Raw genomic sequence first — 20,384 nt, forward strand, 5'->3', positions numbered from 1 at the left:
CAAGTGCATTCTGTGGAGGCATTCTGAATGCAGGATGTGTTTTCAGAACACCACTTCCCAACCATGATAGGATCCCAGATTTTTGTGCAAGAGAAACAGGCAAGGAAAGAAGTAGAAGAAGAAAGTCATAGAGACTTGACATGGCTAAGGTACATGCTCTCATCTCTTGAGTTGACATATGAGCAGAAGCAGGAGCACCTAGGACTCCCCTTTACTTACTGCATCCAAGGGGGTCACATCAGTGAAGTTCTAGACTCATTTACACCAGGACTTTTATATTGAATGGATTAATGTATTTAATGAATATGAATAGTTTAAATAAATTCATCAAAAATATTTAGTAGTATTTAACAGCCACTGAGGTTTTGATGCCATGTATAATAAAAACCCTTCAAATAGCAAACACCTAGCAATTCTATCTGCATACTGATAAGTCAAAGGGTGAAATTTTGTGTGAATACAGATTGCAAATATTCACATTTCATTCACAGTTGAGCCCCTCAGCCCCATCCTGTGGAGAGAACCCTGAATTACAACCAACTTTCAAACTGTTATTAAAGATCCTCTGAATCTCACATCCCTCAGTTCTTCAGTAGCTATATTTGTCTTGACAGTCTCTCATATACCTTAATCCTTTTCATATTTCTTGCTCTCAACACTCATTTAATTAGGTCTCCCTCCCTCTCCCCCTCTCTCTCTCTCTTTCTCCAAAACCTCAGTCCTTCTTGCTCCTTTCAGTTTTTTTTTTTTTTACACAATTTGGCCATTTGTCAATTTACAGAAAGTTTCCTATTCTCATTCAACTCCCTTTGTGCCCCCAAATCATCCTAAGTGCCTTTGAATTTTGCACAGATTACCATAGCACCATAGCAGGTCTCTCTTGGAGGTCCCTGACCCACTGAACGCACACATAATTAGGTATCAGGTGATCATCTTCAGAAATGCAGGGATTAAAAGGAATGCCCTAGGAATGCTTCCATGCTTAAGAGCTAAAAGAATTGTTTTAGTGCATTATCTGAAAAATGTATCAAGATGGAATATATATATATATATATATATATATATATATATATATACACACATATATATATACATATTTTTTTTTTTTTTTGCTGATGTTCCCAAATCCATAAAGTGCCAGTGCACTCAAAAGAAAGAGAAAAGGGCTTCTTGGCATTCTGGACAAGGAGGTCTCATGCAACTCTAGATAGTAATCTTGTCTTTTTTATAATGAAGGGTCCTTGCTGAAATGAATAAGGGATAGATGACACCATGAGTAGCACAATTTTGGAACTGAATTTTGCACTTGAAGACACTGAGGTGTAGGGAGATAAAGGGCAGCTGGTGTGATTTCCTCAGAGCAGGTTTAGCAAAGATCTAAGTCATCATAAACTTATCACACACGTAACCTCAAATGTCATATAACATAAAGGTGTATTTTTTTAAATATATGTATGTACCAAACTTTAATTTTCACTTCACACTCAAAACTTCTGTACAAAAAGAGGCAAAGCAGGCAAAAAAAAAATTACAATGACTTCAGCAAACAACATATAACAACTTTAAAACAGCTTTGGGTATGCAACAGCCTTTACAGATGTGCTGGGAAAACTGGGGTCTAAAGTTTTATGCTCTTGAAATAAAATTCCTGTAGCTATCTAGCATACAAGAATGAATGAGAAGTCTCTGAACTCTATTGCACAACTGAATCCCAAGATTTGTGGTCCTTATTTTTCTTTTGAGAAAGAATGAGATTCTTTTTCCTTAAATGTGATGATGTATCAAAATTCTAGGTTTATCCTTAATGTCTTGATATAATGGTGATGACTAAGAGCAAATATTGATGGAGCATGATATTAACTAATAATTAAAAGATAATATCCATGATCTTCTTTCTGGGTAATATTCCAGACCCAATGGGTCAGTACTATTCAAAACATCTATTTCTACCTTTTTTTTTTTAAACATTAATTCCTCGTGGCACATAAAAGTTTTCTTAGAACAGAGTTAAAATGCCAGAACAGGAATGTATATGAGAAACATAATTTTTATGTTGTTGTTTGCCCCAAAATAAATATCTGAGTCATGGAAAACACTGTTTATTTGAAAACTATGAGACATCAAATATGAAAGATAGTTAACATTGACATTGACACTGTCGCTAGCATTTTCCCCTAACCCACCCACAAGTCTTGGACGTGTGTGCATGCAGCACAAACAAACTGATTGTTCAAGGGCTCCTGAGGCCTGGAGGACAGTCTGTTAAGACAATTTGTCTCCCACAGCAGCTCTGGGGTGGACCTCGAGGCCCATCTCCAGGTAGTGATCACAGACATTTAGCCTGTCCTCCTGATGATCAGAGGCAACAATTCAGACCCTGGACTTCCCAGAATCCATGTGCTGAGTCTCAACTGTGAGACAAGGTGGCCCGGCTAAACTGAAGCAGGCCAGCAGCCCATACATATGTTTGGTCCCATTTGATAGAAAGTCTAATTAAAAATTATAAATGTGCTCAACTATTTATATATATATATAATATTTGACAGATAATCCCTAACATTTTTTTTTTCATTTAGCTGGCTGAGAGGCAGCTGTGGTGTGGACACATGGCTTAGGTTCAAGTCCCTGGGTCTGTGCCTCAAGAGCCCCATGGTGACGGGCAAGTCCTTTCTTCTCTTCAAACTTTAATCTGCTCATAGTGATGATAAGCACTGCGAACTCTGAACTCCAGGGCTCGGCAGTGTCTGTCCACACAAAGCCCTGGCTGCCATGCAGGACGTCACTTAGGCTGAATATTTAAGGACTTTGCTCATTCTGCATTACCACATTCTCTGGCTTCCTCCGGGGTTTTAGAATTCCTAGGTTTTGAAAAGCTCTTGAAGTCCATCTAGTATTTTTCTGTTTTGATGAGAGAAGCTCCATCCAAGCAGCCATGCTTATTGAACAACTCTAAGGAAAAGGGCCTTGTCTCCGTCGGTTGACTGACATTGACCCATAGACCAGGGACTATTTCCTGCCACTTGACTGCATTTCTTTGTTAAGACAAAACAAAACAGGCATTTGTCCCCTCTTCTTGGACAACATAAATGTATGTATGTACCAAATATACAAGGGAAAGTCAGCTGGGCACTAAAGTCCAGAAAGCAAACGTATCTCATTCCTTGGAATGTTGCAAATGATGCCAAACCCTGATGTACCCGGGCCCAACATCCAGGATTATCATTCACTTCCTGTTTAGGCAACTCTTCTTCTGGCGGAAATAGGCCGGACTGAGTACTTCTCTACAATGGTCCAGTCCCATCCCATAGAATAAACTCACAGGCCATATGGTGAAAAGGAAGACTGTGGACTCAGGAGGGAAGCATCCTGGTATCCAGCCCCACCTGGAGCCATCCTGGATGACCACATACACTGGCTCTCATTTTCCCACTGGAGGTCAGGATAGGCTTCCAAGATTTCATTCTAACTTAGCTCTGCTCTGCAGAAGAATGACTATAGGCCTCGTAACGTTGGCAGTCAGTGGGGCAATGCTGACTGGCATCTACTCAGGAAGGAGGACGGCAGAGCCAGCCATTTTATCAGCTTCTAGACTAACAGGATTCTTGGAGATTGTCTGTTTTAATTGCCCACTTTAGAGATGAGGAAGCTGAGATGTAGAGAGCTAAGAAAACTTCCCAATATCATACTACGTTTCATTAGTAAGCCAAGGACTAAATCCAGGTACTTAGACCAGAGTTTTCCCACTGCAACAATCTGGCAATGTGAGCAAGAAGGAGTTGTCTTTTAAAAACCAGGTAACCAGAAATGTGGATTTTCTTCCTCTAAATTCCCCCAGTTTTTTGATAACTAAAAACACATCCTAGACTTCTGTTCCCACATGAATGGTCCACGTGGGTAGAAGACAGGGAAACCTAACAGGAGGAACTGTGTCCCCAGACCTGGAGACAACAGAGATCAGCTAATTTACCTATGACTTCAAAGTCAGAGCTTATGTTTCTGTCCCTGTATGCAGAGGGTCTATGCAGACTGGTGCCACCTCTCATGAATATTCTAAAGACAACCACCTTTCTCAGTCCAGCTGTAAGAACGCATCTCTCTACCCCCATGCTCCTTCACTATCCAATTAAAATACAGGTGATTTTCCTCTTGCAAAAGTAAAAGGGTATGTTAGAGGGACACGAACCCAGACAGAAAGTGAATATTCTGATTAATAAAACAGGTGCAAATGGAAGAGTTGCACGTGTAGTTTGCAGGCTGAGGAGAGGGGGCGTGCTGAATTCAGAACACTTGGGTTTGATTCTCCACATGCATTTTTTTCTTTTCCTGGATTTCTCTCTTCCTCTGTCAGGATAACAGTTGTATTTCTTGTAGCTGAGCTGACAAAGGAAATCAAATGCTTTGTGTTTCTATAAGCTCTACTTCCCAGAGAGATAACACATCTAGAATTATAACACAACCACAAACTATTAGGAATTTCTGATTGTTACAGGTGTCATTAAAGGACTCCAGTAGCAAAGATCAAAAATCTCCAAATTGGCCTTTGGAGAAGGGGGTTTTGTTGCAGACATCAAAGGTAAGGCTCTCAAGTCAATTTATGCTCTGCTGGGTTGAGTCAGTCAGGATACAAATTAAGGTCCATATATTTCAGTGACAGGAAGGAAACGGTTATGTAAATACACAAGTATTAACATCAATCTGTATTAAATTATGTAAACATATACATCTTCTGAGGTCAGCACATAGATCCTCTTCTTTGAGCAGTGCTCTACTGAAGCATTGCTCGAATCTGTTTGGAAGTCGACTCATCATTCAAGTGCTTTGTAGTGAACCTGAGTGAGGACAGAAAGGTGGAGGTCAGTGTGTAATAAGGAGTCCAAGAAAGTTTCCCTAATGACATCCCCGTCCTTACCTTGGGAAGCTCACTGAGATAAATCAAACACAGGGGCTCACCTCTTTAGACAGAGAGCACACTTCCTGGCATCCTCAGGTAGTTTTAATATCTATCTGATCTTTCCTTCCAAAGGGATTTTGTATGACAGTTATTAAATTAAGTAGATCTTCTGCATAATCAAGTAATTACAAAAGGAAATGCAATCCACCTCATTTTTCAAGGGCATAAATTTTTGACCACTGAGTTATCCCCATTTTCTTTTTTCAATTAATTTTATTGGTGCATTATTATTATGCAAAAGAGTGGAATTCATTGTGACATATTTTTACATATCCCTGTTGTCACAAATTTCAACATGGATTTCCCCAAACTGAAAATGTTGATGGTTGTCCTCATTCCCACCACTAGGGGGCACACACGCAGATGAACAAACCCTGGGGGCCGGGAAGGGGGGTTTCAATGTACAGTTTCCCCATAACTTTATGTAGAAATTGTCTGTGCAAAGGAAGTTAAAAAAATTAACAAGATAAAGTCTCAACCATGTCCTAGGCATCCCATAGAAGTTTCTATTTAGTCACAATAACTTTGCAGATGAGATAATGGCCTTAATATGATGAGAAAACAGATCTCAAAGCTAATGATTTTAATTTGTGAACAGTTTGCTACTTTTAAGTTGAACTTGGGTCTGGCTGCCCTGGCAGCCTGTGCTCCTTTCATCTCATCATGTGTCTGCAGGAGACCCAATTCCAACACTCAGATGGGACTCCCAACCTAGCACAGCACCCTGCTCTTGAGAAAGTTCTGCTTGATTGAATGAAACTAAAAAGTTCAGGAAATTCAGAAGTTAAAGTCTTCTTACTGTGTACAGAAAGCCAGCCTGGTGTGAAGTGGGCACCAACGGAGAAAACCTTGGCTAACTCGTGGAATTGGAAGGGCTCTCTATCAATACATGTACTTTGAAGAATGATGGGTTCTGACTGAGCAACTCAGAAAAACAGCACCAACATCAGTGTCATTTTAAGTGTGTCTCAGTTTGCTCATTTATTAAATGAGGATAATAGGTCAGCCTTGTGTCTTTGAGTTGGGATGATTAAATGGCACAATGTGATTGGGGCATAAAACATGAGCACTGTACACAGATGAAAGAGCCCTGATCCCTTCCACTTCTGCTTCTGAATACTTGCTGTATGTACATAAGTGGAACTAGGGAAATTAAAGAAAAGGCAGCAGGGAGCATAAGCCTTCCTGATGGCAATCAGGGACTGGATGATTTGCACGGTGGCAGGAGTCAATGAACTCCTGTAGAGGTGCCACCGCTAAAAAATGAGACTCCCCTCCCTGAAGGGTCCTAAACAGACGTGTCCTTGGGACGAGAAGAGGTGTTAGGGCATTACTTGTTAGCAGTGAGCAGCTGGAATGAGCTACAGCTGGGCAAATACTTAGCGGTGTTCTCAGTTCTGCAGCTGCACATTGTCAACCACCTGGGGAGCTTTAGAACAAGCAAGCAAACAAACACAAATAAACAAAAGAGATGCCTGAGCCTCTGGCCCAGAGATCTGACTCATGCAGTCTGGCTCAGACATAACCCACAGCAGCCTTGTCTGCAGCCAGGTGGGGGAACCGCTGGAGAGGAGGGAAGGGGGACCCAGAGACTCTCCCTCTGAGGAGCCCCACTAACCATAAGGTGGCCAGCCAAGAGTCAGGACCATGACCTGTGGGGTCACCCAGACCTGGGTTTAGAGCCTAGCTCGTTCACACGCTGTGTGAGGTTTGCAAGTAATTTGACTCCTTTAAATCTCATTTTCCCCTCCAAAAAGGGAATGATAAAATGGTGTTGCCCAAGAGGTTGTTGTTGGGAAGATTAAATGTGTTAAAATATGCAAGGAGGTAAGCTCAGTGCTCCAGCCCTTTGTTCCCAGCAGCGTCCACATTTGAAACAGATCTGTCAGTCCTCCCCAGGGCTGGCTCACCTGAGGGCGTTCAGCAGCCCCTCCACACTGTCTGGGGCCTGTTCCTTCAACACCTTTATGCAGCCTTTCATCTAGGAGAAAGCACAGTGCATTGTTAATATCCTAGTAACTCTGTCCATCCATCATCATCTCACAGAAATCAAACAAAAATGATCAACAGGCTTCCCAACCCCTAGTGCTGGTGAGTTGTTCCTGGGCTTCTAGAGAGTTCTGCAGGATTGTAGCCATTATTAACTTTTACACTATACTGCAGTTGTACATTTTACTTACTTTGGGGGACAAATACTCAAGACTTTGATTTTTCTTTTTGTCTTATATTCATAGCCAAGTGCAAGGATACAAGGGCCTCTACTCAGTTCTCAGTGGAGATTTACTAATTGATTTTATAAACCTGATTTAATGTCTCCAGAATGCTTTTCTCCCCAGTTGTTTAACTGGCAAAACCTTAACATTTTTTTAGCGGGGAGGGGAGATGTCAACTGAAATTCTCCAACCCCAAGAAGCTTCTTCTGACCTTATTGTCCTTACCAGGTAGTGAGAACCACGGCCCATGCATTCCCAATCACAGAACCTTGGAGGATTTAGTGACCAAGTTAAATTGTCTCCTTCACTAAACAGGGAGCTTCTGGTGCTGCAAGTCTGTCACATTTGAGAAGACGGTAAGGCTGATTGTTAAGATTATCAACCGATGAAGGTGGACACTTGGATTTCCTCCATTCTTGATTGTTTAGTATTTGCATGAACTTGGGCAAGTTTCTTTAGTTTTTGTGCCCTGGGAATAAGTTATTTATAATTTGGGCAGTGCATGAAAACTAAATTTATATAGGTCATATTAAATTATGCATATCCTGTAGCTTTTTCTTTATTTGGCAAAGAAAGAATCTATCTGCAAAAACAATCACTCATTTTAAACTCCTAAGTTTGTGCCCTACGTGTACCAGATTTGGTTATTATCCAAGTTCTGTTTTTTTAACGAAAGGTCACTTGTAAACTTTTTCGGTAGGCATAATCCTGGCATGTTAAGCGTTTTATCATAAAGGACTGATGGGCCATATAAATTGATGGAGGCAGTCAGGACACAGGGTTGGAGTCATTTGGGGGTCACTTACAGGTTCATCAAGAAAAAAATGTCATGGTTAATTAGAGATGTGTGCCGGGGTTACAGGACTGGCTGTAATCATGCCAGTTATGTGCCACTCCAATCCTGGAGACAAGACATTTGGTCTCTCTGGGGAAGACAGAGAGACAGCCCATCGTCATGGTGTGAGGAGTGTTCTTGTAAAACCCCCCAGTGACAAAACAGATGTAGAAAGCGGTGGATACTCTTGAGAAATTTCTAGGTCTGTTTCAGGATGATGACAGCTGAGGGTGTGAAGAACAAGATGCTGTTGGAGACACAGAGCGAGATGCAGGGTGGGTTCGCAGTACATTAGGAACCCGGGGACTTTTACTTGTGGAAAAGATCATTAGCAGGAATGTGGTTAATATGGAAAAGGACCAGAAAGAAGCAGGAACGAGAGCCTCTGAGAGTGTGCAGTTGGGCATAGCAGCAGGCCTGGAGAGCAGACGGAGATGGACAGGAGGACCAACCTGACTGACCACATCTGAGGGTGAAGACCAGGGAAGAAGACAGTTCCAGGGATGACAGTTCTAGGCTAATGGCTACACTGGGCGGGAGAATGAGGAAGCACGCGGCAGGAACTCAAAACGGGAACAGGCTTGTTAGGAAATGAGAATCTTTGGTTTTGGACTGGCCACATTTCAGATGTCCCTAGGAAGTAGGGTCTGGAATTATGGGTGAAACCTGGGCTAGGGATGGGGTTAGGAAGTGATTTCTTATGGGTTTGCATCACAAGATCCTAAGGAAATCATTTGGAAACACGATTTCACCACAACCACCTTTCCTAGCACCTGATTAACATTTATTCTCTAACTGGTTCATCCCCTTGGGGTCTTGGTGATTTTGTTCTGATGATTCCCCTCCCTGGAGGACCTTTCCTCCCCCTTGTCCATTGGGAAAATTCTACATCTCTTTCAAGGACCACCTCAAATGTTACCCTCTTCTTTGCCCCCACACAGAAAGGTTTCTCCCCCACCTGGGCTTCTGAAACTCTCTGCACATCTATTCTGCAAACAGGAGCATGCTCTTTATGCGTACACACACAGGACCTCTTCCAGGGCCTCACACTTGATGCCGATACACTAGGACTTATAAACCCAGTCCCTATAACTGCTGAGTTAGAAACAGATTGGTGCCTAGAATAAGGACCTTTTATGTCGTCAAAGAAAATGACCCACTCAAGTATGTGCTGTGCTCAGTAAACCTGAAACTTTCTTAGAGGCACATACAAAATTCATTCTGAACGAGGCTTTCTTAACCTGCATGAACAGATAGACTTTACCAAGACTAACTGTAAATTTCGACATTACACACTGTTTACAACCTCCACAGAAGGACTCAGTAAGACATGTAAAGCCAAGCCTTTCAAAGGTTAGGGATACAAGGCATAATTGTAGCCAGCATATATGTAACTGTTGACTCTCTGACAAGTTAACAAATGGCTATGGAAGAATGTCTTATAAGTACCAGGTAATAAACTCAGTCCATAGACAAATGATATTTATAGAGTTATTCAGAGAGTTATTTATATTCAATATGTAGTATGTAAATATTAAGGCTTCACAAAGAACATATTTATTGGTATGAAAAATGCCCATAATATACTGTTATGCAGATTGAATATGGTTTAAAATTGCATATCCAAGTCCCAATTTGCTAAGTTTACACACACACAAAGAAGGGACATATGTATGCTAACATATTAACAACCGTCTTCTGTCTATGGTATAATTATTACAGATACATTAAATTTTCTATACTTTGGTTTCCAATATTTTAAATTTCTTATAATAAATATTTATTTTCTTATCAAATAGTTATGATTATAATAAGTGTCATGAAAGTTTTATAAAGAACCATGCCTAGGGACCCAGAACTATAAGTGAGTAATCCAAGTTATATATTTTGTTGACGATTTTCCTTGTATTCTTCAGACTTGTGGCCCCTCTGGGCTGCAAGCTTTCTCTCGACAGTGCCAGTGCAGTAAACAGGCCATTTTGTGTAGATGGGTGAACACCAGGCACCACCCACATCACAGTACGTTATGACCAACAGGATGTACTCTGCACTTAAACATCTGCACACCCATTTAAATCAATGATCATTCATTCATTCAGTAAAAACCTGAGGAACATCTATTTGAGTGGCAGGTGCTATGTGCCAGATACAGTGCAAGACAATGAAGCAGATTTTAGGTATATAGATAATGAGCCCCATCCTTGCTCCAAAATGTGGAGTTTGTGGGAGGGTCAGAAAATACAAACTGGTGAGTGCTCTGAGGACCACTGGAGAAGGCAGACTCTATCCACGCAGGGCATAAGAAATGTGTCCCTGGATTAGGGGAGAGTTAAAGAGTACCTGAATGGAATCCGCCAAGCAAAGAGGAAAAGAAGGGTCCTCTTGGCAAGGAAAATGGATGATGCATATTGAAATCACTAGAAACAGCAGGTAATTTGGGAGGGGCCGCAGGTAGGGAGTGAGTGATGGGAGAGGAAACTAGGCCATTTGGCATTTAACCATGAGGTCTTGAAATCCAGCATCTCCCAATTCTTTTCACATTAGTGCATCTGCGATAGAAAAAAATTGTACTGGTGGGGTACATGGGGTCAGTGAAGGGGCAGCATGCAGATAAGGGACAGGTCACCTGTGTCCTTAGTGTGCTTTTAGCCAAGAGACTGATCAACATCTCAGCATCCTTGTTCTACTTTTGAGATTGTCCTAAACACATGAGCATGAGCAAGAGTGGCCTCTTGCTCTGAGGGGAACCGCCCCAAAGGCTTGGAACTTGGAGAGGCTGCTCTCTGTGGGGGATGGAGGCCAGAAGGAGAGAAGGGGAGTCTGTTTGGCCACACTCATGGGCTCTTATTGGAAAAGAACATTGCCAGCTATTCTTACATCAATCTTGGATGTCTTGCAGAAGGCTCCCACGGGGTGCACATGGTCATAGAGGATGATGACCCCCACCATCACCCTCATGCAGAACATCAGTGTTTCTTCGCTCGTAAACCTACTCCTGTACTCCCTGCAAGAGAGAAGACATGGCAATCGTGTCACTTCCTCAGCGGAGGAACTTCACAACTGGCTACTCTACTGATGCTCTATGGAGAACAACCCCAGGCCTGCAACAAGCAGTTAGCATGCTCTCAAAAGAGACTCCAGTGATAATTCTTGAATATATCCAGCTGGCAATTCAGTACAAAAAATAAGGGAAATTGGAGAACAGTAAATTCTCTGCTCTTCTGCCTTTCAGCAGCCAGCTCATCAGTTATGCTGCTCCCTCATCCATTCATCTTGAATATTTTAAGGCAGGTCCCTTTGGCTGTTCAAGGTTATAGAGAATCATAGCTTCATCACAGGGCAAAAGGGTCAAGCTCATTTCTACAGAGCAGATCTTGTGTCCCCTGTCAGAGTAACTTCCTTTGTTAAGACACAGGCTGCAGATTGAACAGGACTGGCAAAGATATCTCAAAGAAATTATGTGCTCCTTATTGATCTGAGAGTACTTGTGGAATCTGAATTTTGTTCACTTACTTTGATAGGGTCCCTGGTGAGTGAAATGATTCAGGCCAGTTCTAGAGACTTCCTTAACATCTATTTCATTATGAATTGGTCCCACTATGAGAATGATTACTACTTCTGTCTTGAAATAAATCTCAACTTTGGTATACGTGAAATATATGAAATTAATGCTCTCTTACATTTGAAAAGACATCAAATTTGATAAAGGAGGCTTGACACCTTTGGCCTCCCCAACACTCTGCACAGTACATGATATTTGGTCTTCATTAGATGAGGAAACCAAGGAAGGCCCAGGGAGGTCAGGTCACTCAATCATAGGCACAGCATGGGGTACAGACATAAGTGTGCTCCAGAATTTTAAGTACAGATTTCCCCACTCCTTTGTTTCTTCATCCTCAATAACCTCAACCATTTTTAAGCCTAGAACCTAGTAATTAGCTCAGATACAAAGAAATTGAGGGGATAGAGGGAGAGTAAAAGAGAGAGACAGAGACAGAGACAGGGAGAGGGTGAGATCTATTACCGCTGTTACGACAACCTTACTTCTATTCTTGCTTCTCATATCTCTGCAGAGTTTAGGACTGCTATCCATCTAGCCCTCCACTAATTTGGTGCTTACATATCTTTTACAGCATCTCTGAGTGGTGGTTCTGCCTTCTAAGAAGGAATGCCACCTTGGGGAAGTCAATCAAGCAATTTGGGCCTCAGTTGCTTCATCTGCAAAATGTACATGATTACATGTACCACCGAGTTCTCTATGAAATTGAAGCAGATAATATACCCATAAATTGTAACATGCTGACTCAAGTGGCATGTGTCCTCATCAGCATCATCTCAACAGGCCCCAGCTCTGCAAACGGTCAACCATGAAGTGACCTCTGAGTTCACTTACGGAGTTTCCAGCATGACTTTACAAACACTTGTCATAGTGCTGAGGCAGTCTGTGGTGTTCTCTATTGGCAGGGTTTTGTTCTAAAGAAAGACACAAATGTATGTCAGCCCTGTTAGCAGCTTTATGCACAATTAAGAAAGAAAAAAAAAACCACCTGTGGTTGAACTTCACTTACTTCGGAGACAAAGTGCATTGTGGCATTGCTAAGGGTTTTCAGCATTGGAGTAGCTTCTGCATAGAAGAGGGACATTCGATTGGCCATCTCATTATTAACTTCATTCTCAATGTCTAGCTGATGAAAATAAGAAGAGAAGATGCAATTATAAAGATAAAGTCAAAATCCTCCAACACTCTCTTCTGGAAGTGGAATGACAGGCAAGGACTCTCTTCTCTCCGTGCCCTCCCTGATGAGGAAAGCCAAAGATGCTCAGATCAGGTGGCAAAGGCCAGGGAGGCCCAAGGACTCACATGCATGTTGTTGATGCGGTTGCGACTTATTGTCCTTCTGTAGTAGCTAAAGTCATTCTGAATGGCTGGGTTTCTCATCTGAAATTCAGAAGAGAGGAAAGATGGTCATCCCTTGGCATCAGGCAGGGATGAGTGTCAGGAGCCCAGACACTGGGTTTCGTAAATGTGCCAGGAATTCTCTTTGTTATTCAAGAGTCAGAACTTCTGGTTAAAACAAGGACCAGGAACTTCATTATTCTAAAATACACCCTGTTTGTACTGTGGGCTAGATTTCAGGGAAAGTATATTTGTTCTCAATAAGGAACAGACACTTGAAAAGGTTTTCTCTTATTTCATTTGGCAGATTTTGAATTTCCATATATAAATCATCATCTTAAATTACTTTTACCACATGGAATGCAAATACTTGCCACAGCACATGTCTCTGGGGAAGGAGCTGTGTTTCACTCCCCACCCCACCCCCGCCAGCAGAAGTGGCAGGTACTCAGTGTGAGCCTGTGTCCCTATCACACACACTTGGCCTAACCTTCAGCTCATCAAATCGAAGGGTAAAATGTAAAATTTCTGCAAACTCCTTTGCCAGGGCCTGTTCCCGTTCCAGGTGCTGGGTTGGTGTGTAGGGCGGACAAGTCAGGGATTCCAATAAACTCTGAAGAGCTTTTTCTGAAAGTCAAAGGGATAAATATAAATATTTTTTGGTGGCCCAAAGATATACCTCAAAAAAGCACAATTGTCATCCCCAGCTGACAGTCTCAGAGACAGCCTGGGTGGGTGCTTCCTCTCCATGTCTTCCCCCTGTCAGTGTGAGATGAGATGCATGTGATGACACAGAGGGACCTTCCGTGGCTCAGCAGGCCACCTGTGCTCAGAACGCCCACGGCCACACAGGTTGTAAGTGTCTCTCTAAGCTCAGCTCACATATTTAATACTTCCATTTCCTGATGCTGTTAGAAGACCACAGATATGTGTTTTCAGGTCATGCTCATGAGAACCATTTGTGACACGGGATGCAATGTGACAGCAGCTTTGAACACATGGGTTAGATTTACCTGCTCTACAGAGAAAGAATTCTGTGCATATTCTAGCTTTTTTCCTGCACCTATATTCTAGCTTATTCACAAGAATCTTATTCACACATACACACATACAACATATGTACATATATGTGTATATAGGCATATACATTCATATGTAAAACTATATATATATCAGCATAAAGACATTTAAACAATCAATCCTCTATAGCAGGATTTGAAAACTATGGTCTAAATGCTGAATCTAGTTCATTGCTTGTTTTTTTTTAAAAAAAACCTTTAATTACAAGATAGATATGGTCATAACTTCCTGAGTTGACTAAGGCTACTTTGTGTTATAAATTCAGAGTTTAAGCTGGGCATGGTGGCACACACTTGTAATCCTAGCGACATGGGAGCCTAAGGCAGGAGGATCACAAGTTCAAAGCCAGCCTGAGCAACTTAGTGAGACCGTAAGCAACTTAGCAAGACACTGTCTTGAAAAAAAAAAAAAAAAAGGGGCTGGGGATGTGGTTCAGTGGTGTTAAGTGCCCCTTGGATAAATCACTGGTACCAAAAAAAAAAAGGCAGAGTTTAAGTAGTTGCAAAAACACAAGACTCAAATGTTTACTATTTGGCATTTTACAGAAGAATTTCACAGCGCTGTCTCTACATAGTCCTTACATTCTTTTACAGCCTCTTTACAGGGATGCCTCTAGCCTTTCCTAAATATTCCCCCACCGTGGAAATACACTGTTTGGGGAAGCAGCCAGTTATGCCATGGCCTGGTCTAACTGATGGACCTTTTTCCTTCTCTTGAGCTGAAACTGGGCTCCTTTGGATTCAGTTCATTGGATCTAAATATATGCGTTAAGAAAACAGAAAAAAAATTTTGAGAGTCTATGGAAGTCTCCTTCCCTGGGTCTCAGCTTCTAGTCCTCTGAACACCATGGCCACTATTTCCCCAGAATATTTCAATTTCTAACTTCTGCTTGAAATGTGGCATTCATTTTATGGCAAAAGTAAAGTAGAACATACTTACTGCCTTTTTCATTCTAGAAATACTATATTAACTAATGAAATCTCATACAGCTTTACTGTGGGAACCATGATGACATCATATTGTTGGTCACCCTGAGCCTTCTATCAATCAGACTTGGTCTTACTCTTGTTCTACAGAGCCAGGTACCCATTCAGGGGTGTGTGTGTGTGTGTGTGTGTGTGTGTGTGTGTGTTTTGTTTGCTTTTAATGCTAAAGGACAGGACTACATGTTTGCTTCCTTGTATTTTACTTTATTAAACTTTTAACATGAGTCTAGGCAAATAAGTTCTTTTTGGGTTAGCAGAGAACCTGTATCTTCCAACTTCACCGCTATTCAAAGATGAGATTATCCAACAGGAAACTATGAAAAGTTGGACATAGATGATCACAGACAATGCAAAGTCCACTTTAATGTGCCAGTAGAGAAAGACACACTCTCTAGGTGCGAATGTTTAGGGGAAGAAACTCTGGGGTACGTTAAAAGACATGACCAGAGTTGTAGTTCATGAATGACTTTCATAAGACCTAGTAGGTGGTTGAATATGAAAAGCTATTCCTGCTAAGTTTTCAAGTGGCAAAATAGAACTTCACATGTGGGACATGAAAAAGAAACACTCACCTAGGCGTATAGAAAACTCATAAAATCTCTTTAGCCTCACAACCAGAGGACACACTGCGTTCCAAGCTTTTTCTTGAAGCTGAATGTCGTTGGGGTTTTGAATTGCCTACCAAAAGACATAGTAGAAAAGTTTGTTTAAAAAAAAGGAAGTAATAAGCACCACATCAAAATGCTATAATATGGAAAAATGTTTTAATCTAAAAAATGCAATCCCTGCTGTACTTTGTGAATGTGTACTCCTAAGTTGACAATGACTCAATGGACTGTCCCCCAAGACACTCATTTTGAAAGAAAATTTTAGCTCTTGAACATAAAACAAATGGTTCTACAGGTAGATCTTGCTTCATTCTTTTTTGTTGTTATTTTGAATTAAAATTTAAAAAGTATATCTGAATTGGATCAGCCCTCTCCACTATCACTGATTCTTCTAAAGTAGAGTTAGTATTTACTATAAAGTACAAATTCTTGGGTATTTTCTTTTCTCTATAATATGCATTCTCTTCCTGCCAGACTGTAACATTACCTAGATCACCTAAATTAAATGGTGACCCCTAAGTAGAAAAACCCTATCTTAATAGCCTGTTGCTTTCTGAGCAAGGCTATCTTGTCTGAGTTTCAGCAGCTTGAGGATTATGAGAACGATGGAGTTCTTTTCAGAGGAATGGTGGCAGTGGCAGTAATATGTGAGTGTGTGCACCTGCGTGGGTGTGCATACGTGTGTATGCACACATGTTGATGTTTCCACAAAACTAATGTGGTGGTGCACACCTGTGTCCCAGCTACTCTAGAGGCTGAGGTGGGAGGACCACTTGAGTCCAGGAGTCTGGGGCCAGCCTGGGCAACACAGTGAGACCCCAGGTCAAACAAACAAAGCAAAGGCCCAAATCTCTAATGCTTTCAAGTAAAAGGAGCGGGGAGCTCCTTGTCTTGGAGGCATTATGAAGTCCGAATACCCACGCTGGTTATTTTCTTTTTTACTTTGTTGTTTTGTTTCTCATTAAAAAAAAAAAAAAAACACAACAGCAACTCCGAAGACGACAGACCTACGGTCCACTTCACATGGTGTTTTGTGGCTACTGTGTGTGACACTGATGAAACCTGCCAAAATCATCCCTGAAAGTACATGTAGTCTCAGACACCTCCTAACATGCAATTCAAGTGTTCTTCATAGACTTTATGTGTACGTTTCCCTTACATGGAGTCATTCGCTGATGTTATTGCCCAAGTGTGAGTCCTGCCATAGCAACTGTAGGTTTGGGTAGAGAATGGCTAAAATTGCACATGGTCCCCAGCACTGTGCGCCACTGTGAATGGACTGGAATCCAAGGGGCCATTCATACATTAGGACACATTACGCTCCTTGTTCCTCTGGTACTCTAGGAAATATTAGGGTTATTACTTAACCTGTGCATGTGCACATGTGTGTGTGCTGCATGCAGTTCCCCTCCCCTCCCCGGGTGTCATCCGTTCTACATTATCCTTGGCATACGTCTCGGATCTCCGGCCCTGCGCCTTTGTAAGCCTGCAGGTCTGCGAGGATGCTCTCGGAATCCTGGAGGACAGCGCTGATCTGGTTCCATATTTCCCTCTCTCCTTCCGTGGGCTGGGCATCTGCACAGCAAGGAAAGCAAGAGACACAGAGGGCTGGTGGTTACAAACAGCTGTGAAAGAGTGTTGGAGGTCAGTGTACCCACCGGGCACTTATGCCTCATTCCTGCAAGTCTGATGGTTACTCCTACCACAGAAAGTGCTAGAATGGACAAGTAGCACCATGTTGGCCCAGACCGAGTTCACAACATCACCATCTTTCTGCACCAGTTAAACCTAGCTGAATCCAGTGGGTCCCCATTTGTCTATTTATCTGTATAGAATACATTTTTTGCACACCTGTTATAGGTACTGAGTGGTAGAAGCAGTGACATTGTCTTTTAGGGCTAACCTTTCTTATTGTCTTTTTATTATTTTTTGCATTAAAACTAATTTTTTTAAAAAATTGTGGCAAGATGATATACGATTTACCACTTGATCATGTCCAATGTACAGCTCAGTGGTATTTGTAACATTACACAGTCTTCACCACCACCCAATGCCATGACACTCTTTCATCTTGTCAAACTGAAATGCTACCTTGGGTCTGCTTTTAACAGGAGAAGCTATAGGTTATTTTTTATATGATTAAAAATCTATGAATCTGAGCAGAGAAAGAAAAAACAATCTCCTTCCTACTTTCATAGAAACAAATTAACAAATTGGGTGATTAACCCTTCAGGGTCATGTCCACAGCACATCATTCCAGGACAGACTGACATGGAGAAAGCACTGAGACTTCCCATTGAATGTGAACAAGAATTTTGGCAAAGACATGCAGGGAGTTAATTTTAAAGACACCTGCTCTCTTTCCAGGTGTGGTGGCACTGTGCCTATATTCCAGCAGCTTGGTAGACTGAGGCAGAAGAATAGTGAGTTCAAAGTCAGCCTTAGCAGCTTAGCAAGGCCCCAAGTAACTCAGTGAGACCCTGTCTCTAAACAAAATGCAAAAAAAGGGCTGGGGATGTGGCTCAGTGGTTAAGTACCCTTGGACTCAGTCCCCAGTAGCCCCCCCACCCCCCTCAAAAAGACACCTGCTCTCTTTATCTTTGTCTTGATTGTGACTGTTACAAAAAATGTGACACCTTCTAGCTTATCTAAACGAAGGTCATATTCTAATAGCACCAAGCACTCCCCAGCTCTTTACTGATTTCCCACTTGATTGTGTCTCCAGAACCTATAAGTTTTTCTTCCAGGAGCACTTTGTTCAGGCTGGTGGGTAGGGGCTGAAAGGTGGGCAACACTGAGTTTTATTTCTCTCACAGATGCTATAAAACAGGTTAGCTACCAGGGCTGGTGAGGAAGTTAGTCTCTCCACGGAAAGCAGAGACGGTGCTGAGGATAGGAGGCGTCACCTCATAAATTCTATTTTTCAAGTGTTCAAATCCTAAGATGCTGACTGCTCTCAGCAGATGTCACTAGTGGAAGGCTGAGGCTAGAACTGTAGGGCTGAGCCTCCTCAGATCCAACCCCTGTTTTCACTAATCTTTGTGGGAGTACAAAGGGCTGATCCCACAAAAGGGTGTGTTACCAGTCGCTAGTGTTCTTCTGGGGGGTAAAGGGTGGAATCCACACACCATGAGCACTGGTGTACTGACAGGGGGCTCAGAGGCCTGGTCATCAGCAGGGCTGATCTAGGTGGCACTCCTGTCACCATCTGCCACACCCACAGGCTCCAAGCCAGACCCTTAAGGAGTAACGTCTACCTAGAGTTTTAGACTATGTTACTCACCAGATCCTGCCTAAAACCTAAGAAATTGATAAACTCTCTGGGAAATGAAAGGTGACAGTCATCAGTGTATGGTAGCTCTCTTAAAACAAAACAAAACAAAACAATAATAGGCTTTCACAGGGCATCTAGACACTTTGCAAACCATGCTTTCTAGGAATAAGAGGATTTTAGCCAGCGAATAAGGAGGCACTAAAGTTCACATCAGGGTTCAGAGAAGGAAGAGATGCAGGTGGCTGGAGAGAGTGGAAAGGAAAATGTCGGGGAAGGGCTAAAGCAGGGGCCACAGGAAGAAGTTCTCTATGATGAGGTCACTGTGTGGAAAGAGGGTTGTGGCTGTATTAACGCAGCTAGGCCAGGAGGGAGACCAGCCAGGATAGAAAGCAGAGACTTCTCAGGGCACAGAAAGGAAAAAGAAATGTATCAACCCTTTTATCTCTGTATCCTTCCTTCCTTTCCACTCACACTGGGTAAGTTTTTTCAGGAATGATGTTATCCCGCTATATGAATCACTTTATATTGTATCTTTTTCTTTCTTTCTTTTTTGGTGCCAGGGATTGAACTCAGGGACACTTGACCACTGAGCCACATCCCCAGCCCTATTTTGTATTTTATTTAGAGACAGGGTCTCACTGAGTTGCTTGATGGTGTGCTTTTGCAGAAGCTGGCTTTGAACTCATGATCCTCCTGCCTCAGCTTCCCAAGCCACTGGGATTACAGGCATGAGCCACTGCGCCCAGCTATTTTAGTTTTTTTTCTGATTTCTCAAAGTTAAATGATGTCTTAAACAGAAAACTAAAAATCCATAAGCTAAGAAGACTATAGCTAGAGAATTCCGGAACTCCAGCTTCCAAGCGGGGAAAATGTTAGAAAGAAAACACAAGAGAAATGTGCACAGTCTAGAAGATAAACAAAAATCAAACACCCATTAATTCCATTCTTCTCCTTTTTGATGAATGTATCAAAAAATCATAAGCTAAATGAATTTCTTATGGAGATATTTATTTGGAGAAGAGGAGAAGCACAAGTCTGTAACCAAGATTCTGAGAACCCAGACTACTGAGTGTAAGTATAAAACGGCCTGAAAGAAGATGGTACTTGGTGGCCAGGAAAGAAGCCTTCTCATCTCAGCTGTCACATGGCCCCATCTTAGCAAATCCTAGGAAAACAGAGTTAAAACTAAGTGGGCTAAAAGAGCTCAGCTGGCAAAACCAAAATACATCCCGTTGGTGGTTACTTAAAAACAAAAAGAGAAAGATTTCACATCAATATTTTTTTTTTAAATAGAGAAATTTCTTAGGTACTTAAAAATAAATTTTTCCAACAGTGTGGCCTCAAAGTGGTGTTGAGTTAGAGACGGTCAGCTCCTCCCTCCACACAGTTGAAGTGACATTGTTTGATACAAATAGACTGGACTTTGATGTGACCACAGAGAGTTGGGGGGCCGTGGTGAGCACCTTCCTTCCGACAGCAACACTGCCCTGGTGCTGTGAAACAGGACCCTCAGCCCCTGTCTCCCTCTTTGGGAACTGTT

The 20,384-nt window shown here is 42.0% G+C and overlaps 1 protein-coding gene across 2 annotated transcripts in view; it reads right to left on the bottom strand.

Moving 5' to 3' along the window:
* Nucleotides 1-2,083: 2,083 nt before the first annotated feature.
* The window catches only part of Cyria (CYFIP related Rac1 interactor A), a 98,730-nt gene continuing 80,429 nt past the window's right edge, over nucleotides 2,084-20,384 (bottom strand). For both annotated transcript variants that reach the window (XM_027937899.2, XM_071601353.1), the window contains 9 exons: nucleotides 17,024-17,145; nucleotides 15,535-15,640; nucleotides 13,387-13,523; nucleotides 12,861-12,938; nucleotides 12,568-12,684; nucleotides 12,393-12,472; nucleotides 10,877-11,003; nucleotides 6,862-6,932; nucleotides 2,084-4,829 (listed from right to left, as the gene is read on the bottom strand). In XM_027937899.2, the coding sequence (XP_027793700.1) occupies nucleotides 4,766-4,829; nucleotides 6,862-6,932; nucleotides 10,877-11,003; nucleotides 12,393-12,472; nucleotides 12,568-12,684; nucleotides 12,861-12,938; nucleotides 13,387-13,523; nucleotides 15,535-15,640; nucleotides 17,024-17,145 (902 nt within the window). In that variant the 3' untranslated portion in view covers nucleotides 2,084-4,765. The remainder of the gene's footprint in view (nucleotides 4,830-6,861; nucleotides 6,933-10,876; nucleotides 11,004-12,392; nucleotides 12,473-12,567; nucleotides 12,685-12,860; nucleotides 12,939-13,386; nucleotides 13,524-15,534; nucleotides 15,641-17,023; nucleotides 17,146-20,384) is intronic.

This window comes from Marmota flaviventris, chromosome 14 (genome assembly GCF_047511675.1).
Source record: "Marmota flaviventris isolate mMarFla1 chromosome 14, mMarFla1.hap1, whole genome shotgun sequence".
NCBI classification, from domain to species: Eukaryota; Metazoa; Chordata; class Mammalia; order Rodentia; family Sciuridae; genus Marmota; species Marmota flaviventris.